A 25,707-nucleotide genomic window follows, 5' to 3' on the forward strand; every position below is an offset into this window, starting at 1 on the left:
TAAATATGCATGAGCGTGTGTTGACGTGTGTCCAAAGCCTGTCCAGTTTTCTCATGGTATTGTTGGAAGCAGCGTGGTATGTGTTGAGTACGGTCTGATTGTGTGTCAGATTCACACGGGTCTGCAGCATCAGATCATCTGGCCGTGTCAGCCCTACTGTGTTCCTCTGGACGAGAAGCTGCTGCCCGAGCTCCTGCAGGACGCTGGCTACCACACACACATGGTGGGCAAGTGGCACCTGGGCATGTTCAGGAAGGCCTGTCTGCCCACACGCCGAGGATTCAACAGCTTCTTCGGTACGCGCTTCAGCCTCAGGAACCAGGAACAGACCAGTCAAAAGCTGGATCATGTGACACGCGTGTCGTTGTGTGTGTCTGCAGGTTACCTGACGGGTTCGGAGGACTACTTCAATCACACCAGGTGCAGTTTCATCACTCCTCTGAATGTGTCGCGCTGCGCTCTGGACCTGCGAGACGGAGAGGACACGGCCGTCAACTACACCGGACTCTACTCCACTGAACTCTTCACCCAGAGAGCCACGGACATCATCACACGACACACACCTGAGAAAGTACACACACACACACACACACACACAAGTCTCTCATCAGACGTGTTGCTGCAGGTTTGCTCCGGTCTCTGGTCTTTCTGTCCGTGGTTTCTGAGCGTTTGTCTTGTGTTGCAGCCGTTGTTCCTGTATGTGGCGCTGCAGGCGGTTCACGGCCCCTTGCAGGTCCCCGAGCGCTACGTCGCCCCCTACAGCTTCATCAAGGACCAGCGGCGGCGCGAGTACGCCGGGATGGTGTCGGCCATGGACGAGGCGGTGGGGAACATCAGCCAGGCGCTGCAGGACTCAGGGCTCTGGAACAACACCGTCCTCATCTTCTCAACAGGTACAGAGAGAACCAGCCAGACCAGCCAGGAGAGTCCCACTGAGACGACACAAGCTCTTCTTCCAGGCAGACCTGTATTTATCATCAGAGCTCACGAGTACTTTATAGATTCAATATTTCAGTCAATTTTGTTGGTGCTCTTATGGTGGCTGTTAATTATTAAGACAGTATTCAAAGGAGAATCAAATGATGTATTCCACATCATGTCAGAGAGTAAATGTGCATAATCAGTCAAAATGAATGAGTTTTGTGGGTTAAAAGTCTTAAATCTGAGCCTTAAGTTTTAATTTCTTAAAGTCAAGGCATTAAATGTTGCAAAACATTTTATCTTCCTCAATATCTTCATCTTGTTTTCCAGTATCAATATCTAAACCTTAAATCAAGATACATTTACTTGAGAAGTAAATCAAGAAATGAAGTCTTGTTTTCAGGGTTGCCAGATTGAGTCGATGGTTTTCAGCTCAAACACTCTTTAAAAAGAAAACCTGATAAAACTTTATCACATTCTTTCAGCATTAAATGTTTTGGGCATTTTAGAACAGTGCAACAGGAAATACATCTGAACATGACAAATACTGTAAACGAGAACAAGCAAATATTACAGAAATGTCCAAACCTAAAGTATGTCAACTATTTGCAAACAGCAGCCAAAGACTGCACAAACTCATTTAACCCTCAGAAACACAAAAGCATGGTTTTCAGTGTCGACAGTAGATCAAGCCGATGCATATGTAGACAAAACCCCCCAAAAGATCAGAATTAAGAAACGTAATCAGTGCCCCAGTCAAAATCAGAAACCCAGCCGATCTGGCGACACCGCTTGTTTGAGGAGAAATGAACAAGAACAAATATCTGTCAGTGAAGAATGAACACTTGTTCCCCTTTAATGAAGATTTCTCTGAGATATTTGATCTTGTTTTAATCAGAACCTCACATGAAGCAGAAACGGCTTGTTTTATCTGACTTTTCTTCTCGGGGAAATGTATGGTTGGTTTATAATTCTTCAGACATTTTCACTGGAAAACAAGACTTACTGAGATCTTCACACAATTAATGTTTATTCATATTTAGGAAGATGGATTGAAAACTAATGGACAAGTTGTACTTTTAAACCTGTCTTAGCCTGGCACAGAAAGCCTGATCCGTCACAAGGTGGCGCTGTTTCCTCTCTGTCGACCAGATAACGGCGGTCAGACCCTGACGGGAGGAAACAACTGGCCTCTGCGTGGCAGGAAGTGGTCTCTGTGGGAGGGAGGAGTCAGGGGCGTGGCCTTTGTGAGCGGCCCACTCATAGAGCAGCCTGGAGCTGTCAGTCGAGAGCTCATCCACGTCTCTGATTGGCTGCCTACGATTGTGGGTCTGGCAGGGGCGTCGACGAATGGAACCAAACCTCTGGACGGGTTCGACGTGTGGGGGGCTATCAGGTGAGCGTGAGCTGCTCTTCATCATCATCATCATCACTTCATCCTAATGATCAGACGAGCTGTGCCTGCAGACAGGAAGTGTGTCTGAGTGTGTGTTTGTGCTTTCAGTCGCGGGAAAGCGTCTCCTCGAGTCGAGCTTCTGCACAACATCGACCCGCTGTATGTGGACACCGCTCCATGTGAGTCAGAGACCGGTTCACACCCAGACCAGAACCCGGTTTAACAGCAGACGCACCTGAGCTGTTCTGTCCTCTGTGTCTCCTTCAGGTCCTGGAGTAGAGGTGTCCGGTGAGTTTCTGGAGGAGTCTTTGCGGTCATCAGCTCCTCGTCCCGCCGCTCTCGGCTCTCGCTCAGAGTTTAACATCTCGGTTCACGCCGCCATTCGTTACAAGAACTGGAAGCTTCTCACCGGTTACCCAGGTAACGGTTCACTTCCCCGTGTCAAAGGTCATTCCTTTGCCCATATCTGCCTGATGAAGTTCTGGTTTGAGGACGACACACTCTCACACTCAACCTCTGCATTTCATTGCACTTTTGGTTAAGTCTCGTATTCTCTGAGGAAGATTATTTAACACATGTTCTTGATCTTCAAAAGGTCTTTAAAGAGTCTTACATGTACCTTCATCAGGTCTGCAGAAACCCTGAATCTGTGATTATAACTCTGCATCATGTAATCAGCTCGTGTGAGGTTTTCTGGCACACTGGTGGATGTGTGTGTGTGACGGAGCTCATGGTTTCTCTCAGGTTGTCCTCTGTGGTTTGCGCCCCCTGGTGGTGGTGCGCTGGAGGCGTCGGAGCCGCTGAAGCAGGTGATGCTGTTCGACATCGAGAAGGATCCCGAGGAGCGTGTGGAGGTGTCCCATCAGCGGCCGGAGGTGGTGTCCTTCCTGCTCAGACGCCTGCAGATGTACCAGAAGCAGGCCGTTCCCATCGTCTTCCCCCCCGACGACCCCCGCTGTGACCCTGAAACCACCGGAGCCTGGGGACCCTGGGAATGAGGAGAGGACGAGTCATGAATGAGCTGAAGAGCGTCAGTGATGAGACACTCGTGAAGTTTAGAGAATATTTCTATCCTCTGCTCGATTCTTGCTCTGAGTGTGTGTGTGTGTGTGTGTGTGTGTGTGTGTGTCATGAAACAGAATCAAACTGTTTTTGATATTTACACATAAACATGTTTTCTCTACAATAAAAACATTCTCCAAGTTTCATAACTCAAAACTAACTCCCCATTTTAAAATCTGAATTATTCTGACAAAAACAGAGATGTAATGTAAATCAGTGACCGTATTCTGACCTTTACTTGATCACAATCAGGAGAGATCTGAGTCGAGCTGAAGCTGGACGCTTGTACAGTTACACTAGAAGATCTCTGAGCTGATAAACACTCTGAAGGTTTCATGGTAATTTTTAGAAATATGACAGAGTAGGTTTATAATAGTGTTTTATTATTGTTCACCACTGATGGACTGGAGTACTGTGGATTATTCTGATGTTTTTATCAGTCTCTCATTCTGACGGCACCCATTCACTTCAGAGCATCCATTATTATTACTACATTTCTCCAAACCTGATGAAGACACACACTCCTCCTGATCTCTGATGGTCTGAGGGAGAGCTCTTTTACAGTTTTAGTGTGATATGAAGCTCTCTCTGTCCGGTCCGGTGACGTCAGCTCCTCTCAGGATCAGTTCTGTGTCTTCTTCAGTCTGAAGTGTGTTTGTGCGTCTGTAGAGACGGACAACAGACTGAAAAGCCATTAGCGAGGAGGAGACAGACTTTTCCAGAGACGGCACAGAAACTACCGCTCACTTCCTGTAATCGGACCCTCCCCCTCCTCTGCACTTCCTGTGCTTGTGGAATGGTGCTCTGTGATTGGCTGGAGCAGAAGCTCAGTGTCTCCACATGTCTCTGTATCTTTCAGTGTTTCAGTCTTGTGTTACTGTACGAATATCAACATTATGATATACATTTGCTGGAAACATTTACTCACCATCATGTTTCTCCAGACTCATAAAACTAGAATCTTGTTTCTCCTTATAAACTGATTTTATTTTTCATTCCTCATTGACAGATCCTTGTTCTTGTTTTAATCTTAAACTCATTTCATTTTGATCAATTGCTCAGAAAACAAGACTTCAGTACTTGCTGTCGTCTGTCTTGATTTAAGGATGTTTAGATATTTTTTCACTGGAAGACATCTGTTTTTTGTTGTTGTTTTTTTTAGTGTTAGAATATTTCCAATTGGAAACCATGTCTCATTTGTTTCTGTCACACACACACACACACACACACTCACTCACTCACTCTCACACAGACTCACACACACACAGACTCAGACTCACACACAGACACACACACTCACTCTCACACAGACTCACTCTAACACACACACACACAGACACCAACACAGACTCACTCCTCTCTCACAGACACACTCTCTCCCTCTCTCTCTCACACTCTCTCTCTCACACACACACACACACTCTCACTCTCTCTCTCTCTCTCTCTCTCACACACACACACAGACTCCGGATGGTCCTGATCTCTTGAGATGGACTGTTATCAGGTGTGAAGAGGAAGTGTTTCTGTGGGATCTGACGGTCTGATTTGAGTCACGTGCTGCAGCTGAAAATAGAGCAGATTCTATGTTTCTCTCGCTCTCAGATGAAGGTGGTAATTTTGTGTGCTTTGACTGAGGGACTCTGGGAAAGTGCTGGAGGTGTTTTTCCAAACCGCTGCAGTGTGTCCCGTTACACGTCAACATTAACGGAGGGGGGACGGGTCACGTGTGTGACCAACAGATACGGTCCTTATGAGGCACACAAAGGAACATTGAAAAAATAGAATACAAAAAGATTAGAAAGGTAGTTAGATTACTTTTGCCAAAGTTAGAGAGTCTAATAACGATGGAAGAGATGGGTTTGAAGCGTGTTCTTGAAGATGTTTTAGGATTGAGTTGGGGAGGAACATTTCATTATAAAAATGAAGACAGAGACATGATTGATGGATGGATTGTGCAGGGTCAGATGGAGGTCAGGTGAGATCAGGCTGATGAAGACAGTGTGTGTCTCTGATGTTTCTGCTCATGTGACGTGGATCTGTGTCATGTGATCTACTTTTAATGACAAACTTAAATGTTGCTGAGTGTTTGTGTGTGTGTGTGTGTCTGTGTCTGTGTGTGTGTGTGTGATAGAGTGTGTGTGCGTGTGAGTGTGTGTGTGTGTGTGTGAGAGTCTCAGGAAACACCTCCAGCCGTCCTGCAGCTAACCGTGGGCGTGCTCTTTGACCTGTGATCAGATGTCAGCTGCAGTACTGAGCTCAGATCAGAGACGGTCAGTCTTCTCCTCTCACTCGTCCATCTGCTCTCTCTCTTCCAGCTTTCTCTCCTTCACACACTCTTTGTCAGTTGTGCTCAGAACAGTCTTTACTGTGGTAAAATCACTGTAAATCTGCCTCGGATCATCCTGCACTCCTTTGTTTTGATGTCTCTCCATCTCTTTGATTTTCTTTATTTGTGCAAACCTTTTGTGATATATGAATGATATGAGGAGGGAGTTTGTAGATGAATGCAAAGTTAATTTTGGAGGAGCGCCATGCATTCAGATCTCCTGCACACAGCTGAGCGGTGTTTGTGTGAGGATCTGCATCTCAGCTGTTTCTCCAAGAAAGCTGTGAGATTAAACTGAGAACAAATGGAAGCTTTTACTGAAGTCTCCTGAGGAAAGTCCTTGGTAAACTCAGACGCGTGTCCTCCAGACGCTCAGAGCTCGCTGGCTCAGGAATGTGAGGAGAAACACTGCACGATGACCTGATGATCAGCAAACATCTCCTCTGTGATGTGTGTGTGTGTGTGTGTGAGCTCACACACCTCTTATTTCTTCAGCTGTGTGTGACGGGGCGCGGATGATCTGGGATCAGTGGAGGTCTGTCAGGGTTACAGCGGGTGAAGAATGTGTGCCGTCCAAACAAACACACACACACACACACACACACACACAGAGAGAGATTACAGAAACCTGCGAGAGAACACAGAGAGAAAGAACAGATATGGAAACATCTTTCAGCCTCAGCATAAAAACTGTTTTCTTGACATTCTGAGTTTTATAAGTCAGACTTTTCTCAGAATTCTGAGCTCATCTTGCAATTCTTTTCTGTCTTTCTGCTAACATTCCCATAATGAAAATATTATTTCTGTATTACATCCAGTTTTAATGATAAAGATAACCAATAATTTAAAACACACACACACACACAGAATTTTTTATTGGTTGCATGAACATTAAGGGTACAATTCATTTTCTAATTTTGAAAATATTTTGGGAATGTTCAATTTGAAGGTTTGGTAAATTTTTATTTAAATGTCCGGCAAATATGTTTCAGGAAAAATAGTTAGGGTTACGTTTCGAGAACATTATGAAAGCCAGATAACCTTGAATGAAGGTTCTGTTAACATTAGTTTAAAACTCAGAGAGAACTTTGCCGGAACATTAAATAAAGTTATGAGAAAGATCCCTGATCGTGTATGAACTCGTTGAGAGATTCAACGAGTTCAAGAAAAAGAAAAGAAAATATATTACTTTCATTGTTATTCACATCATGAAGTGTATTAAACATTACATTACGTCAAGGTTTCCCAAACTGGGATTCATAAAGGAGGTTTGTGAGTTTAATAATGAATTAAATCATACAGATTTAGAAAATTAATTAAAACAATTAATTAAAGTCAACTAAAATAAATAATTTTAAAATAACCTCAATCAAAAAAAAAAAAAACGTTTTTATTTGTTTACCTGCATGTTATGCTTCAGAGAAGCTCCTGAATAATGATTTATTTTAAATCTCAGGGATAAATCTAGAGTTTAGATGACAAAAAAAGTTTGGGAATCTCTGCATCACATTAGAAATAAGGTGAATGTGTGCATTGTGAGACATAATAATACACTGTTAAATAACTTAGTGAGTGATAATTCAGATCAAATCGAGTGTGTTGATCAGTAGCTGATGCAATGTGGAAATATTGAGAAAACTCTTCTTAAACTGGAAGGATTTCTGTTAAACCCAGCGCTCAAACTGATCTTTGAGTCAAACTGAAGACTTTCTGAATCTAGAAAAGCAGTTGTATATTTTAGAAAGGAACATTTAAAGATGAAAAAGAGGAATTAAAGTGAATCAATAAATTCTGAACAATATATAATCCAGCTCTGATAATAATTCAACAGACGGACAGACAGATTCCAACACTTCAGAAGCGATTTATATATTTACTTATTTAAACAAAAAATGTTTTTTGTTCTTTTAACCCATTCAGTGTCTTGATTGTGACACGTCACTGCGCGTTCAGGCCTGACTAGAGACGGAGTCCAGCTGGGAGCGCGCGTGGAAGCGCCGGTGTGTTGCCGTGGTGACGGTGGACCGAGCGCGCGCACGCGGGAGGGAGAGAGAGAGAGAGAGAGAGAGAGAGAGAGAGAGAGAGAGAGAGAGAGAGAGAGAGAGAGAAAGAGAAAGAGAGAGAAAGAGAGAGTGTGCTGGTGAATGAGTCCATGAGCTCGCGGACGGTTTAACGGAAACCTTCGTTCTCTGGATGTTTGAAATCACCGACTTTCCATCGCGGGACCGTCCGGCCGAGGAGCGCGCGAGCGTGAGTAGCTTTTGTTCTCTCAGATTTACCTCAGATTTGCACATTTACCTCAGATTTACCTCACGATCGCATCAGATTAACGGAAATATATCAGATTCGTCGTGTTTAACGTTAGACCGGCCCGATGTGAGGACTTCAGGCAGAAAGTCGCTCTTTTGAATCGGTTTCTCGGTCTTTTATCGGTGTGTGTCCAGAACGGAAAGTCGTGGCAGAGACACGAAGAGTTCCTCTCTTAACTTACTTTGTCTCTGCAACTTACTCGTTTTTATTTGGTTTAACGTGAAATAACTTGAGGTTTAAGAATAGAGCTGGTTAATCTGCATTTGATTTTCGGTTAAAGGTGATTTGATTTCCGTGAGGAACATTTCACTCATTCAAACTGAAGCTTCATTTATCTCTTTATTCGTTCAGAAACACACAATTATACCGTCACGGCGTGGATTGTGTAATAATATTAACGAAAATCTCTCGGTTTTATAATGAATCAAAGGTGCTATCACGGAGAAATCTGTTATTTGATGAGTACCATGGTAAAACAGTGTGAAACTGATTCTCGTTGCTGGCTATAAAGGTATTGATGAGAGTTTTGTCATGTAATTAATGAATGTGGTCTTAATATGTTAATGATGAGAGATCTGTATTGTTTTATTTCTGTTATTGTCAGGCAGATAATAGATATCGATGATAATTACATATTTAACTACAATTTTGCTGTGCATTATAAAGTTTGAAGCCAGACTTTTACTCACATTCTTTGTTTAAAAACAGGCAAAGTAGTATAATATCCCTGCTTAAGGGGAAAATAGTTTTGTGTAGAAACGGTTTTTACTCAGAAATTGCTGGTAAATTTTAAATATATATAAAAAAAAAAACTCTTTAAGTAGCACATTGAATTTAATAATGAAATAAACATAATAATTTGAAGTAAAAAGACGGTATGTTCGTACACCAGTAATCTTTTTTTTCCTAATAACCTTGGCTTTATTGACATTTTTTGCATCTAGGACCCAGCTGCGTCCCACAATGCCTTGGGCCCATGGTCAGATTGACTGATCTGGGCTCAGCGTGATGTCTTTTTTCCCCTGCGCTGGCCCTTTAAGGTCTGTTTGAGGTTAGCTGGTTTACCAGTGCTAGATCATCAGTGAACGTTCACTTTATGGAAGCTAAGAATAAGAGCGTGCACGGTCCTGCCGCTCTCCACTCCAACCATAAAAACACAGACGCTTCATTACAGGCCGCTCAAGCCAAGAGAAAACACACGCGTCCCTCTCATGCGCTGCCAAGATAGAGACGCTGTCCTCCATTCAGAGCGACTCCATGAAGCAGTGGAAACTCAGAGCCGCTGTTTGTGGGCCGTCCGGTAAACACTGTGTGTTGTTTGGATCTCAGACCACACAGTCTGTCTGCGTCTCATTCCTGCGATCTGATCTGAATGTGTCCAAACCTAGTGAGCTGCCTACAGAGACAGCACTTCAGAACCTCATAGACACAGATGCAGGAATATCACGCTGATTTTGGCCAGATTCTAATGAGGAAACAAACTGACGTGATCTGCAGTGACTTCTTAGACTTTTTAGAATTACAGTTAATTTTTAACTACAATAACTCATTGTAGAACTGATTCATTTTAGAAATGTATTGACTCGTTTCTGATCCATGATTCATTTTTTCAGAACCATAGTGATTCATTTTTTTAAAATATATTAAATCTATTATAAACTATAATATTTCATTTTGAAATATAATGATTCATTTTAAAACTGCTGTAATTCATTTTGGAACAACAATGGTTCATTTGGAGTAATGATTCATTTCTGAAATCTAATGATTCGTTTAAGAACTGTAGGTAATTATTTTACAATTATAGCAATTCATTTTCAAATTTAAGTAATTTTTTTAGAATGCTTGCGTAGTGATTTATTTTTTAGAGTTCACAGCATTTAACTGGAGTATTGTGTATTTTTTTACAGTAAGATCATCTGTAACACGAGCCAGAGTGTGTCTGTGTGTGTGAATGTGAAACCCGAGTCAAATGCAGTGTTAAAATGCTAATTGAATGTGTGCTGGAGGTCAGAGGTCAAGCAGACACTGCTGTTTGCAGCACAGCTGCTGGCGGAGCTCATCAGCATGAGAACACGCTGCGTTCTGATCGTGTGGATGTGTAGTGTTGTGCATGAGAGTCGACGGGAATCTGGATGTGGCCGGTTCTGTTTAAGTGCAGAAGGGCTTTAAATGGGTCACATTACGTGCTGGAGTTTCCATGCAGCGCTCCCAAAAGGAGCATGTTTGATTGAATTAAAACCAGCCGGGCCGCGCTGCCTTCAAATCAAGCCCAGAGCTCAGAGCGCCAGCCGTCACACGTCACACACACACACACACACACACACACACACAGACAGACAGACAAAGAGAGTGAGTGTGTCCATCTGATGTCAGGTGATCTGTAGATCATTGTCTTCATTGTGCTCTGTGTGTGCTCTGTGTGTGTGTGTGTGTGTGTGTTTGTATGGTGTTCAGGGTTTGTGCTGTAGTGCAGGTCAGTCATGCACACTGATAAGATTAGTGCTGTAGTAAACCAGTCTCTCGTTCTTATCTCTCTCTCTCTCTCTCTCTAAAGTGTGTGTTTTTCATCTGTGCTGCATCAAGCAAATTCCTCCTGCTCTCTCTTTCTGTCTGTCTGTCTCTCTCTCTGTCTGTCTCTCTCTCTTTGTCTCTGTGCGGTGTGTGTGTGTGTGTGTGTGTTGTCCTCATGAGCTCACGCTGTGTTTTCTGTGAAAGCAGCAGGGTGTGTTTTAGGATGGAGGAGGTTCATCTCACCCACCGAACCCCCGCACACTTCAGGACAGTTGTTGTCTGTCTTTGTTCTCAGGGGACACTTGCAAGTGCTCGGGGCCCCGCAGGAGCCGCCTGTATTCATCTGCACTGCTACACTTCATTCAGCGCTGGAGATGTGTTGACCGTGTGTGTTCACTAGATTATGCTGTAGTGCAAACACACTCTTGAGTGTGATCCAGTTATCATCATGTGATGTGTTAATAACCCAAAGCTGTATGTAAATGAGCAGCTGCAGTGGCCAATCACAATAGAACTGATTTTCATGATTAGGTCTGCAATCATTAGTTTTTTGGACTGTAGTGATCCATTTTAGAATTGCAGTGATTGATTTTGGAACTATAGTGATTCATCTGTTTAAAAGAGCATTTGAGTACTCTTTTAAACAAGAGTGAAATTTTAGGACACATTTCAGTCATATTCTCTGCGTGAGCCCTTGGTTGTTCCCCAGTGAAGGTCAGAGGTCGCTGAGAATGCCTGATATTTCTGTGATATTTCTCACTGTGGTTTATGGGGATGTTTGGGATGATTGTGAAGCAGGAGAGAATGAGCTGAAATCACTGACAGACGGACAGTTTATCAGTGGGTTCAGCAGTTCATTTGGTCAGTATGAGTGTTTCAACAGGAAGAGCTCTGTCAGGAGACAGGAAGTGCTCTGTAAAGGCTTATGGCTGTTGTGAAGATCAGTAACGAGATCAGATCTGATCAATCTGTGTATTAATGTTTAATATTCCACCCAAATGTGGAGTGTTGATGATGTGTGGTTGTAAACACATGAGAGACTGTGTGTGTTTGTGTGGGGGGGGATTTGTAGATCAGGACCGTTTTACCCCCCCCCCCCCATTCTGAACGTATATTTTAACAGATTGTGGTGAAGAGCTTTGAGTTCTGGCTTGTGTATTATATGCTTAACAATCACAGACAGTAATGAACTGATTCAGACTTGAACTCCTCTTGTGCTTCTGTGATTCTGTTCTTCAGAGTGAACTGCATGACTGTATTCTGTGTTTATCATCCGTCTCTAGTAGATGTGTGTCAGATGAGTCTCATTAGAGTCACCAGAGATCAGTATTCCTGTAACTCAGACAGTAGGTCACAGCGCTAGCAACGCCAGAGTCACGGGTTCAGTTCTCAGGAGCGACATGTGAACCTTTAATGCTGTGTCTGCTGAACTCTGCTGTTCTCCGGCAGAAACATCAGGACGATTGTGTCAGATGTGAGAATCTAGAGTGCTGAAGTTCCTCTCGCTGCATGTGTTCTCTAATGGACTGGTCACTTTCCCGTCTGACGTTCATGACCCGTGATGTCACTGTGCTGTGAACCGCGGTAATCAGCTCAATTGTGCTCGTGTTTGACATGTTATGCCTGACAGAGCTCTCAATCGTGGCTGTGTGTGTGTCTCGTGTCAGCTGTCGCTCAACACACACTTCATGATTACTGGACTGAAGCGAGTGTGTGTGTGTGATCAGGTGTGTGTCAGTGTTTCCTGTAGGACACAATCCTACTGTAAGACGAGGAAACGGTGTGTCATTAAAGACCTGAACATGGTCTCACTTCTTCCCATCAGCCCAGCTGCTGTGCTGTTTAACGCTCTGAGTTTGGACACAATGGATGTGTCCTGTTGTTCAGAGCCCACCTGCCGTGGAAAGCCCCTCCATAACAAACCCCCGAAATAGAGCCGCTCCGCTTCCTCTGATCAGATCACATCGCTCTTCCTCTCCGAGTGTGTGAGGCTTCTCTGTAAGAGTTCTTCATAGAGTTTTGTTTTAAAATTTCAGTTTAGATTAGTTATATTTTGATTTCACAAGGAAACGTGCAGCAGTAGACTGATTACACGACACTTTTCATTTACTGTATAATGTCTTCAGTCTCGTTTTGTAAAAAAAAAAAAAATATTGTGAGAAAATCTAATTGTCAAATCAAAATCTTCAAATTGAATTGTGTTGTGAATCGTTGCATCCCTAGTATTATTATTAACAATAAAATAATATTATAATACATTTTTCAAATCAAAAAGGGAATTAAAATACTTTTTTAATGGAAACGTTTAGTTTTTTGAAGATGTCTGGAATCACAAAATGATTTGTGGTTAATTGATAACCATAACAACTCTCCCAGTTTCTGTAAATAAAAAAATGGAAAATAAGCATCTTTTTAGTCATAATTACAGGAGAAGTTATTTCATCAGATCATTACATGCAGCACTGATTGACATGATCCTTCAATGTGTGTGTGTGTGTGTGTGTGTGTGTGTGTGTTAGTAAACCCAGATCCCATGATGCTTGTGAGTGTAAATCATTGACTGTCACTCTCAGGGATGTTCAGTAAACACAGGGTGTTGATGTGACCCCTGTCCATCAGCGGGTGACCGCTGACCTCCTCGGCTCCAGTAATGATGCTGACGACTGTGAGAGCTGATGAGCTGAGAGTGAATACGGTCAGTAGGTGAGTGTGTGTGTGTGTGTGTGTGTGTCCTGCAGCAGGAACAGATTAAACTGACAAACAGTGGTTCTGAACAATAGTGCTGCGGATATCCTCCTCCTGCTGCAGGGGCTGCTGGGAGCTCTAGAGGGTCAGAGAGGAGGACTGTTGGATATCAGGCGCTCAGAGCTGCTCACACACACACACACACACACACACACACACACACACACACACACACACACACACGGTGTGTGGCTCCAGCGGGAGTGTCTGCTTCTGCTTGACCACCCGCTCAGATGTCTGCTGTTCTCCATCATGAGACCCGCGCCTCTGAGAAGGAAAGGAGGAAATCAGCTCTTCAGCTCCACAGACACACACACAGACACACACACACACACTGGATGAGTTCAGTATGGCGCGCCACTGATCACTGCTCATTACAGTACAGTGATAACAGCGCCAGTGTCACATGACCTCGGCTGATTCAGTGAGGGGCGCCAGTGATCAAATGAACCAGTCAGCTTTATTTAAAAAAACACATTGTTTCAAAGCAGCTTTACAGAGAGAGAGAGAGAGAGAGACAGAGATTTTTTTATTTAACCAATAAAATCAGAAAAATGTAAATGGAGAAAAACGGAATTCAGAAAAAATTAAAAGGGAAAAAAAATGGAGTTTGGGAATAAAAATTGTTGTGTAAAATCAGACACATAGCAAGCCGTGTGTGGAGTATGTTCTGTTGAACAGTCTTTAGCTGCTGTTCTTCATCATGTGACCGTCAGACGTCTCTCCTGAGGCATTATGGGAGCTGTTCACCTCTCAGGTGCAGGTGTTCTCCCAGCTGAATAACCGTGCTCCTGGTTTTCCCACGCTCACGATCCACAGAGCGAACTAGTGAAGCTTTAGTGAAGTATTAGCACTTCCTGTGATAACAGAAGAGAGACGAACACACTCTCTGTTTGTGGTTTGTTGTTGTGATGGATTGTGGGATGAGTGTGAAAACATACAAGCGTTTCTATGATCTAAACCTCACGACACGGTGACGGCTGCTTCTGGAAACTCGTTCAGCGAGAGAGTGTGTGTGTGTGTGTGTGTGAGTAACGCTCGGGGAATGATGCAGCCGTCTGTGGGGCTTGTGCTGACGATGACATCACTGAATCCCAGTCCTCTGTTGTGATGTTATGATGAGTTTCTCCTGGATACTCTCACACTGAGCCGCCTGCGCTGGACTGATTGTGTTTGGCAGCGTTTCATCACAGATCATGTGTTTGTTTTATCAGCCAATAATCTGCTGAGGGACGGGTTGCCATGGTTACGCGCCGAGTTCTGTGACTGTTTCTTTCTTCTCTCTCTGTGTGTGTATCATAAACATGATCTCACTGAACACACGTGTGCATGAGGGCTGTTTTTCCATGAGCATCATGTTTGTGGAGGTCAGAATCCTGATTCCTCTGGACGCTGACGCTGAGCCAGATGTAGATGATCAGAGCCTCCAGGAGAGACTCGTGTGAATCTGCTCGAGCACGGTTTGTTCTGGGTCACTTCACACGCAGCTGATCTGATCACTCATTACAGACGCACAGTCATTTGACCTCTGAAACTGACAAATATTCAACATTTTTCTTATTGCATATTTCTGATCAAACAGGATGTTTTGTAGAGCCCAAGGAAATCCTTTTTATATTTTCCCAAATTATGTTTTTTCTGGACTCCCTTTTAATGGTTAAATTTAAATGTTAATGTTTTTATTAATCAAAATGTCTAATTAATAAAACCCATGAAACCTATACAACTTAAGATCAATATATTATTGATATTTAACAAATGATTAAATATTTAGGGCCATTCATTCACACAGAGACGCACAGAACATTCTGGATTCTCATTTAAAGTATTTTTGCGACTTAATATTTACAGACACTAGTCCATATCACGATTTAAGTGTAATGACCTACTTTTGATTAATTCTTCCAAACTTTGACAAATTCCTTCTACGTTTTGTGAATCATGAAAGTCATAATAAGCATAAATTAGTCGTCGGCTGGGGCGTAACGGTCAATGTGCACATGAACATATCAAATCTGACACGTAAGCTCACGGGTCACATGGCCAGCGTTTATTAACCCTGTGCCATCCTCACAGGAGCCGATGATCATGTGATCAGGGTGGAGATACTGACCGATCCTGATAATCATCGTACATTCAGTTTTATGATCGGATGATGAACTTTAGTGGCGTTAGACTTTAGACAGCAGGGCTTCATCCGCTCCTGCCAGACTGTGTGTTATTGTAACCCAGATTTGGCTGTAGATGGGCCCCATGGGGGCGGGGCCTATAGTGGGTGGGGCCATAGAGATGACATCACTGCAGCAGAACATCATTCACGCTTAGAAGTGAATGAGACAAGACACTAGGATTGAATTCATGTGTCTTCATTGAGTTTAACAGAGCTGAAACCAGGTATTTACTTGAGTGTGTGTGTGTGTGTTTAACCAGACTTGTGAGGGTCAAATGTTTGATTTTATGTGTCCTCAGCAGTTAAAAACACTTAGAAATGTTTCTAATCATGTTTGTGTTTAAATCCAGTGTTTTGTGTGGGTTCCTGTGCGGGTTTGTTCAGGATTAAATAGAAAAATCATTAACAAACAAGTGTCTGACTTTCATTTGTGAAGAGCTCAGGATGATCACACACACACACACGTACGTGAGGTTTTTATCACTCATCAGGCTGCAGTCAGAAGTCAGAGGTCAAGTTTAGAATGTCATGTGATCTGAGCATTTGGTTTCAATTTCTCATTTGTGTGTTTCAGACAGAATGAGGCCTTGTGTTTATACCTGCGTGGAGTCCGTGTGTGTGTGTGTGTTTATGGACTGCACACATATGACGGTCATTATTTGCAGCTGGTCAAGTTAGTAGTGTAAACAGTAGGTTAGTCAGACTGGTTCTGAGGCTGTTTCTGCTTCTGGCTGCTGCTCAGAGTCACTTGTGGGTAACTTTGAGTTAGATGCTTGTCTGTTACAGGCTGCTGTTGAGTGTAATGAGATGTAATTATTAGTGTTGATGCTCCTGTTTGACGTCTTCTGTGCTGTTGATGAAGAACAGATATACTGCTCATCATATAACATGACCAGTGTCTCGTGAACCCATTCCCCATCATTCCCTGTGCTGCGCATCGAGTGTGTTCCTGCAGGGACTCGGGGTGTTCGGCTGGTTAACCCATGACATCATCCACATGTGTTGGTGGTCAGCAGCTGAGTTCAGTCTCAATCACAGCACAGCATCACCACATCACGCTCGCCCGGAGATCTCTCCATCACAGCTGAACCGACTAAAGATCCCAACTGCACATTTGTTCCGCCAGAGCAGTAAAATACTAGAAAACATCATAAAAAAGCAGTTTAGAACAATGGTTTGAAGAGTTTGAGCAAGCTATATAGAAGGAAAACATTACAATACAGCGATCATGTGACTTAAAAAGAGAGTGGATTGTTATTTTTAATATTTTGCTGAATTAAAACTTTGTTTATATGGAAACTTGTTTCCACCACAGAATAGAAAAAACATAATTGTGACACATATCACTAGTCTGACATTTCCACTCACAGCGTTAAGTTTCACAGTTCCATTAAAAAAAAAAATCTAAATTGAGATAAAAGTGGCAACTAATCATTTTTTAATGCCGTGAAGGAAAAAAAAGAATAATGAAACTGTAAACTAAACTTTAAGTGTTTTCTTCTGTGGTGAAACAGCTTCCATACTGTGTGTGATGCTTCAGATGATGTTTTTGATCGCTGTATGTCTGTTTGTGTCTTCCTGCAGCTGTGTTTGTGAGGTGATGGTCAAACTTCTGCACTAAGATGTAGAAGAGGAGGAGGAAGAGCGACAGAAAGAGAAAGAACCTTGAGTCTGAGCGACACACTGAGAAGAAGAAGAGGAGAGAGAGAGCGAGAGCGCTGTTCAGACTCACCGCTCGTCCATACCACACACCCACAGCTCCCTGTGACCTCTGACCTCAGCCGTGCACCATGTGTCACGTGATCGTGACGTGTCGTTCGATGCTGTGGACGCTGCTGAGCATCGTGGCGGCGTTCGGTGAGCTCATCGCCTTCATGAGCACCGACTGGCTGGTGGGCTTCCCACGGACACCGGACACCGTCTTCTCTCCACAGGGGGCCACGGCGGCGGGCGAAGCGTACCGCCCCACACTGGGCATCTACGGCCGCTGCATCCGTCTGCCCCACCTGCGGCGCGGTGTCCTGTGCGGCCCGTACGCCGTGCACTTCTCTGAGATCGCCAGCAGGTTCTGGCAGGCCACCTCCATCTTCCTCGCCGCCGGGATCCTGCTGCTGTGCGCCGTGGCCTTCATCTCCGTCTTCACCATGTGCTTCCAGAGCATCATGAAGAAAAGCATCTTCAACGTGTGCGGCCTCCTGCAGGCCATCGCTGGTGAGACACACACACACTCACACATACACACACTCACAGTCTCATGAGGTCAGTGTATTATTAGATACTCATCCCATAATGCACTGGGAATGAAGTGATTAATCAGTAACCGTACAATACAAGACTGATTTCAGATGCAGTGATGGACACATGCAGGTGTGTGTGTGTGTGTGTGTGTAGCTTTGAGACCTTCAGACCCTCAACAACATGTGGAAAGAATTTATGACCTACTTTCATTTCCTTACATTATAGCAGAGCGATACACACACCTAACACACACACACACACACACACACACACACACACACAGATTGTTCTGGAAGACAAGACAGAAATCCTGTTGAAGACGTTCATGTTGTTCAGTGTGTGATTCATCACCGCGTCTGCTCATGAGTCCAGGCCGCTGTTACTTTCCCGATGTGGAAAACACAGATTCTGCTCATCATAACGGAAACTTCCTGTATAACGGAGTTATGATAATAAATACAGTGTGTCGTTGTTTGTGAATATTCTGTCAGTCTGCATGATATGTGTGTCAAGAAACAGGACATACTAATAATATTGAAACATTATTAAAACACTATATCTTAAGGAATATTACACCATTTTTAGTCCATGTTTTATTTGACGAGTCTGAAGGCTTTGAGAACTTGACTGAAGAGAAACTCTCAGAGAAACTCAGTTCAGACATCAGATGGCTGTTATTGAGTGCTGTTTCTGTAGTTGGTTGTGAGTGTGTTGATGTGTCTGTGCTCCGTCTGCAGGTCTGTTCCTGATCCTGGGGCTGATGCTGTATCCCGCCGGCTGGGGTTCAGATAAAGTGCAGAGTTACTGTGGCCCTGACGCCTCGCCCTATCAGCTGGGCCTGTGCTCCATGGGCTGGGCCTTCTACACAGCGCTGGGCGGCACCGTCCTCACCTTCATCTGCGCCGTGTTCTCCGCGCAGGCCGAGATCGCCACGTCCAGTGATAAAGTGCAGGAGGAGATCGAGGAGGGCAAGAGCTTGATCTGTCTGCTGTGAGGACTGGAGGAGGACTGGAGCGCCTGTGGATGTGACTTCCTGTGTCTGTGTCTCATGTTAGATGATCTGATGTGTGTCCGTCTGATGTAAATATACCTGTATATACTGTAAATATGATTGTGAAGGATTGTGGGTTCCAGTCGCCCAGAAACCACTGCGCCGCGTCGCTCGATCTCGTGTGTGAGGAGACGATTGTGAACGCTGAATCACTGACGCTTATCCAGTGCCAAAATCACACCATCCTGATGCCTTGAGCCGCCGAACCAGACCTGAGACCCACCGAACCAAACACCTGTCTGTCTGTGTGTGTGTGTGTGTGTGTGTGTGTCCCTCTGTATGTGTGTGTGTGTTTGTCTGTCTGTCTGCTCTAGTTCACTTGTTTACCATCATCTCTGCCAAATAAAGAAGCCATGACTAAACACAAGCGTCGCTCCACTGACTTTTTTTCACTTGAACTTCCTGCCAAACCCTCTGGAGGTCAGTGACCCCTGCAGCACTGGAGGAAGTGTGTGTGTGTTAGCTTTCTTAGTTTTATTTCAGTTATAGTTTCAGTGATTTCATTTTGATTTTTTTATTTGTGCTTTTTTAAATTGTATTTTTTATTTAATCAGTTTTTATATTTCCATATAGTTTTTTATTATAGTTTTAGATTACTATGAAAAGTTCTGCCACATAATAATTATAATAATAAAAGTAAATGCAACTTTTTATTCACCATTAACTTTTTCTCAGAATTGCATAAACTCAGAATTCCAACTTTCTCACAATTTTGTTTGCGACTCGCGATTGTTTTTTAAATTCAATTTTTTTCTCCACCACAGATTAAGAAATAAGAGGTAATTGTGACTTTTTTTTCTTGCAATTTCACTTTAAATTGCAAGAACTGTGAATTTTGAGATAAAAAGTGATGTTTTTTTCCTCTGGTGGTGGAATGGAGCTTCCTCAGATCAGTCTGTAGAGTAAGAGTCAGACTTCAGAGATGCAGTTTCTCTCATAATCTGAATCTGACAGGAACAGTTCATCTAATAATGATCAATCTGTCCGTTTACTCTTCTTCATGTCTATATAAACCTGTAGGACTTGGTTCACCTGAAAACAAAGGAAAACTTTTTTTTTTTTTTGGTCCATGCAATAAATGTTGATGGGGTCTGATGTCGTTTGAACTCCAGTCTGGACTTTAGCTGAAGATGTGCTGAAAGAAGGTTTGATTGATATTTGGGAGAATAAATGGATGATTTTTAGGTGAACTCTTTAAAGTGGCGTTTCTTACATGAGCAGAGTCTGATCAGCCCTGGAGACTCAATGATCAACCATCAGACTCACATTAGATTGTGTTTATACTGCAGAAGAGCTGATGTGAGTGAATCCACACACACACACACACACACACACACACACACACACACACACACACACACACACACACGGGCCAAAGCCTGACTCACATCCTGTGTCATTTACTGAGAGAGCGAGCGAGAGGACAGCAGAGAGAAAGTCAGGCTGATTGTTTCCAGATTGTGGTTTGTGCGCCAGTGAAACTACACTGAGTGTCGGTTGTGTATCATAAACTCTTTTTCTTATTAAGCCATAATGACTGCAGCACACGGTGACCTCTGACCCCACATGTGTTGCTGACGTGCGCCAATCAGAGACGCTGTACGGAGTGACAAACGACTGCAGAGTCAGAGAAACTACAGAAACAGAAGGAAGCTGTGAAACACAGTAAATCACTGTAACATTACACTGAGACTGTGTGTGTGTGTGTGTGTGTGTGAGTGAGTGTCTTGTGTGCGTGTTCTTTCATTCGTTCAGTTTAACTTAAAAGTACTTAACTAAAACTATAATAAATAAAAAAAATACTATAGACTTTTAACTAATAAAAATGAAAGAACAAATTACTAAAACTTTAAACAAGAACAAAAAAAAAATCTAAAAATGACTAATTCAAAGCACAATAGTTGTCTCGTGAGCGCGCAGCGCGCATCCTGTGTGCAGTTCCTTTCTCGGCCGCAGGAGGCGATCGTCATCCAATCAGCGCGCGTGTCTGTGTGCTCGTGCTCGCTCTCAGCGCGCGTGTGCTTGATGACGAGCGGATGTTTTATCGATTATGATTGTGTGATTGAATGATTATATCGCGCTTCTCTTCAGTGTCTGATCAGAGTGTTTGATGAAGCGGAAGCAGCAGAAGTTCAGCCGCTGTTTGTCTGCTCCGGGGATCCAGAGGAACGCTTTTGAGGTGAAAATCAACCGAAAGAAAGTTCGATGTTCTGGGGCGCAGGAGCTAACACTCCGTGGGTCCCGAGGTCCAGAGCCATCCGATGTGTGTGTTTACTGTGACAGTACCGTGGTATTCTTGAGTAAACACTGTCTCATACATTCACTCTGTCACTACAGTGTTCTTCTGTTGTTGTTATTATTATCATCTTATCGAATAAAGTGCTAATGGATCTCAGACGAGTGTGTGTGTGATTCCTCAGAGGAAGGAGACTCCTGAAGGACACAAACAGCTCGTTCATCGACAGACGCTTCGGTGAATATGAGAATAAACTCACACCTGAGGAGAAGATCCTGCAGAGATGCACACCGGAGAGACAGCTGACACGCACACACGCACACACACACACACACACACACACACACGTTTGTTTTTGTGTAAAGTGTGTTCATCCCATAGGTGTAATGGTTTTTATTCTGTAGAAACTGTATATTCTATGTCCCTTCACCAACCCTAAACCTAACCCTAACCCTCACAGGAAACTTTGTGCATTTTTACTTTCTCAAAAAAACTCATTCTGTATGATTTATAAGTGTTTGGAAAATGGGGACATGGGTTATGTCCTCATAAGTCACCCTCTCCTTGTAATACCTGTGTCATACCCATGTCATTATACAGAGTTGTGTCCTGATATGACACAAAAACATGCCCACACACACGCACACACACACACACACACTCTCTCTCTCTAATCAGAGCAGCAGCGCCACACACTGGTCAGAGCTCAAGTGTCATCATCTCAGTCTCACAGGCTGCTACAGTGCTCATTAATACTTTCACTTTGATTATTAGAATACTTTAATTTTAATTTCTATATTTTCTTTCTAATTTAAGTCTGTTTTATGAATATTGTTGTGTTTGCTTTTTTTAAAATCTCTATACAGGATTTTTTTCAGAATTCAGAGTTATTTTATTACATCAAGTTAAACTTGGCTAGGCAGCTAGCTGAAATAAAATAAGGTTGATTTTCATTTTCTGTATTTTATTTTATTTCAGGAAACGTTTTATTTGAATGAAATGAAAGGTTGTTATGGTTTTAGTTTGAAAACGTCTCTAGTCTCCAATAGAAGATGTTTGACCATTTCTGTGAATTGTATTTATTTAATGTATGTTGTCTATGTCACCCATCATACAGTTTGCTTAGTGTTTGATGAGGAGCCACTGTGTGTGTGTGTGTGTGTGTGTGTGTGTGTGTGTGTGTGTGTGTGTGTGTGTGTGTTGGCATGAGCAGCAGGAATCTGTGTGTGTGGTGTGATCTGGTGTGTCAGGGTGGAGTGTCACGTCTCTCTCTGATGGGACATTTTTTACATTCTCAAGTGTCCAGTGAAATCATCTGATCAAATATAACGAGCTGCTCATGTGTGTTTCCTGTCTGCTCATGTCCATCATCACGAGCGAAGGCTGAGACGATGTCCATGTCCACACACACACACACACACACACACACACACACACACACACACACACACACACACACACAGACAGACAGACACACACACACACACTAACAAGGTGTTGCAATGAATAGATATTTAAGAGATCATAAAGTGCATTTATTACGAGGCATTAGAACACTGCTGTAATGCATTATCTATAATACAGTGTTAGCAGCTGTTGTGTATAAACCTGCGTTGCCTGTGATGATTTAATCATCCCGAACCGCTCGTGTGTGTTTCAGGCTGTCGCTCATTGATCTGGATCTGGTGAAGAGATGCACGTCGCTCTATAAAGACCTGCTGTCATTCGCTCACATCTTCCAGCCAATCAGAGCGCTGCTTCTCCAGCATCTTCCTGTGGAGAGTCACCCAGTCCCCATCCAGGTTCATTATCTACAGCACACATCACACTCACTCTCACCAGCTCGAGTCATTCATTCATGAGAAGCCTTCCCAGCATGCACCTCAGGTATAGTATAAGAAAATAAACAGCAGAGACAAGTGTGCATTGAAATCAAGCTTTATTTAGTTTGGAGACAGGTTTATTCATTGTGACTGTCAGGAGCCGGTTCACTCTAGTTTAGCAGGTGGTGTTTAGTGGAGGCTGATCTTCAGGCCATAGTCGTGTGAGTCTCTACAGTACGGGACACAGACGTGCTTCTCTCTTCTGTCACCGCTTGGGAAAACAAGACATACCACACATCAGATTTAAACCCAATCAATCATCTCCTAAAGCTGGGATACTCTACATGACTCCATTCACAGTCTGGACGAGTCGACGTTTTTTGTGTTCAGAAAGAATCGAGATCTTTGAGCTTCAGATTTGTGTTCAGTCGCTGGAGATCAGTTTTTGAACACATTGTTTCCAAACAAGGATTATTAATGCACGAGATCTGGCGCGTTCAAGTCCCGGGAATCTCGTATTTACAACTTGGGAAGTCGTAATTATGACATCAGATGCGTTCAAGTCATTTTGTTTGGAGCAACATGGCGATGTACCTTTTAATAAAGTTGCAAAAAAGGTGGAAAAGTTCCAGTAAATTTCAGAAATATTCCAGAAATTTTGGAAACATTCCATGATTTTTTTGGAATATTCCAGGGATTTTTGGAAAGTTCAAAAATGTTCAACCCCTTTGCAACCCTAGACTTTAATAAACACCTTTTTTATTTTTTTACTGTGCATGAACAAAATGATGATTAGACACTGAATTAGAAGTTTTTGCTTTGTTTTTATGTACTTTATGAAATATATCCTGTCGTTTTAAGTGCATGCAACTTAGCTAGTTTTATTGTAAATAGAAAAATAATAATTTATTCCAGCAAATTGACTCTATTTTACACAGCTGGGCTTACAGAAGGGTTAGACTCTCACTCTGAATTATGATTTAATCGTTAATCGTCTATCTTTCCGAACGTGCCAGCTGTTAGTGTTTGATTCCTAATTGTTTTCTGAAAGTCATGTCGTGTATTTCAGCGACCTTTAACCCTTACCTGCTGCGACGGAGATCCCGAGCCGCTTCTCCTCTGCTTCCAGAAGCTTCCTGTAGGTGGCGATCTCAGTGTCCAGCTTCAGCTTGATGTGGAGCAGCTCCTGGTAGTCAGCCATGTATTTCCCCATCTCCAGCTTGGTCTGGCACAGCTGGCTCTCCAGCTGGACGATGATGTCCTCCAGACCGGCCGTCTTGTCCAGGTGTGCCTCCTCCATGTCCTCCAGCTGCTGCTCCAGCGCCCCGTTCCTCGCCCTCAGCCCGTCGATCTGGTTCTGCAGATCCGTCACCTGGTTGTGGAAGACGCTGATCTCCTCCTTCATGCTCTTCATCTTGTCCTCGTGTTTGCTGGCTTGATCCTTCAGAGTGTCGAATTTGCCCTTGTACCACTTCTCTGCCTCCTGGACGTTGCGAGCAGCCACAGACTCGATCTCGGAGCGCATGTTGCGCAGGTAAGCGGCCAGATCCGGTCTGTCGGAGTCCAGCTCCACCGTCACCTTGGACTCCTCGATCTGCTTGAGGAGGTCCGACACTTCCTCGTCGTGGAGCTTCTTCAGGAACTCGATCTCGTCCACCAGCTGCTCGATGCGCTTCTCCAGGTCTGCCTTCTGCAGCGTCGCGTTATCCACGTCCTGACGGAACTCACGGAGGATCATCTCCGCCTCCTCTGTGGACCAGAGAGAGATTTAGTCATGCAGTAGACTCTTACTGGCAGTGACCCTTTTGTAAGTTTATTTCATTTGGTTAAATAAAGGTTAAAATGGTTTTATGAAGAACATCCATGGAGTCTTCTGTATCTCACATCTCACCTTTGATGGCCATCTCCTCGTCCAGCTTGAGTCTCCAGACCTCCAGCTCCTCCTGGATGTATCCTCTCTCGATGTCAGCCGCTCCCTTCTCAGCGGTCAGGGCTTCGATCAGGTCCCTCATCTCTTTAAACTTGAGCTGGTACTCGTCTCCGAGGCCGGAGGGTCCTCCCTTGAAGCGTCCCTGAAGGCTCTCCAGCTCGGCTCTCAGAGCGCTGTTCCTCTGCTCCAGCGCCTGGACCTTCTGGATGTATCCGGCGAAGCGCACGTTCAGCTCCTGCATCTCCTGCTTCTCGTCGGCGTGGAGCAGGTGGATCTCGGTGGCCACTTCCACCGGCTGGGCCTGGACTCCGGAGCGTCCGCGGCACCGGGACGGAGACGGGCTCTGGACCCTCATCCTGCTGGAGCCGCTGACGCTCAGGCTCTTCTGTGAGTACGACGAACCTCTCATGATTCAGACCCGGAGGAAGCTTTGGCTCTGGGAGACGCTCGGCGGGGTTTATATGGGCCGGTCAGGAATCTGGCAGAGTCTCTTGAAAGTCTTGTGAGGTTCTGACGGGTTTAAAAGCGGATCATGACGCTCCTGCCAGAGTTTGAAGGCCAGTGTTTCTCATTATCTCTCGGATCGTTGTCATCAACGGCTCCTCACACTCCTGTGTTACTGTAATCTCAGTTTCCAAATAACCTCACACACACACAGTCCTGGAATTCATCGGCTTTACTAATGAACACACACTCTGTGACACACACTTTTCCATTTGTTTGTCAGAGTCTGTGGAATCCAGTATTACTGAGAAACTATGATATATTAATAATTTGAATTAGTTTTTATATTTGCAGTTTGCTAAAGTTTTAGTAGTTTAGTTTGCTGTAAGTATATTATATATATTTTTTTTCAGTTTTATTAGTTTTATTTAATATTTAAATAGTTAATTTAGTACATGAAGTTATAGTAAATAAAAATAGTAAATGTTTCTTTGGCAACCATCTGAAATAAAATAAGTTTAAGTATTTTTTTTATATTTAA

General features: G+C 43.5%; 3 protein-coding genes across 4 annotated transcripts in view; 2 read left to right on the top strand and 1 right to left on the bottom strand.

Annotated features, from left to right (window-relative positions):
* Positions 1-4,381, top strand: part of arsb (arylsulfatase B) — a 5,518-nt gene extending 1,137 nt beyond the window's left edge. The window contains exons 2-8 of the mRNA XM_052537656.1: positions 110-296; positions 381-571; positions 686-893; positions 2,074-2,317; positions 2,426-2,496; positions 2,585-2,737; positions 3,062-4,381. Coding sequence (XP_052393616.1) covers positions 110-296; positions 381-571; positions 686-893; positions 2,074-2,317; positions 2,426-2,496; positions 2,585-2,737; positions 3,062-3,315 — 1,308 coding nt within the window. The 3' untranslated portion in view covers positions 3,316-4,381. The remainder of the gene's footprint in view (positions 1-109; positions 297-380; positions 572-685; positions 894-2,073; positions 2,318-2,425; positions 2,497-2,584; positions 2,738-3,061) is intronic.
* A 3,318-nt stretch (positions 4,382-7,699) lies between these two features.
* lhfpl2a (LHFPL tetraspan subfamily member 2a) lies at positions 7,700-19,100 on the top strand. Of its 2 annotated transcripts, none has more exons than XM_052537659.1 (3): positions 7,700-7,955; positions 17,029-17,655; positions 18,420-19,100. In XM_052537659.1, the coding sequence occupies exons 2-3, from the start codon at positions 17,235-17,237 to the stop codon at positions 18,674-18,676; spliced, it is 678 nt and encodes a 225-aa protein (XP_052393619.1). In that variant the 5' UTR covers positions 7,700-7,955; positions 17,029-17,234; the 3' UTR covers positions 18,677-19,100. The 2 variants fall into 2 exon arrangements, with proteins under 2 accessions (XP_052393619.1, XP_052393620.1); XM_052537660.1 differs by lacking the exon at positions 7,700-7,955 and adding an exon at positions 15,518-15,668.
* A 3,791-nt stretch (positions 19,101-22,891) lies between these two features.
* On the bottom strand, positions 22,892-25,481 carry LOC127941489 (vimentin-like). The gene is made up of 3 exons (XM_052536564.1): positions 24,684-25,481; positions 23,879-24,541; positions 22,892-23,063 (listed from the first exon to the last, which is right to left on the bottom strand). Exons 1-3 carry the CDS (start codon positions 25,129-25,131, stop codon positions 22,999-23,001), a joined length of 1,176 nt encoding a protein of 391 aa, XP_052392524.1. The 5' UTR covers positions 25,132-25,481; the 3' UTR covers positions 22,892-22,998.
* Positions 25,482-25,707: the final 226 nt, after the last annotated feature.

Source organism: Carassius gibelio, chromosome A21, assembly GCF_023724105.1.
Source record: "Carassius gibelio isolate Cgi1373 ecotype wild population from Czech Republic chromosome A21, carGib1.2-hapl.c, whole genome shotgun sequence".
In the NCBI taxonomy this organism is placed as follows: domain Eukaryota; kingdom Metazoa; phylum Chordata; class Actinopteri; order Cypriniformes; family Cyprinidae; genus Carassius; species Carassius gibelio.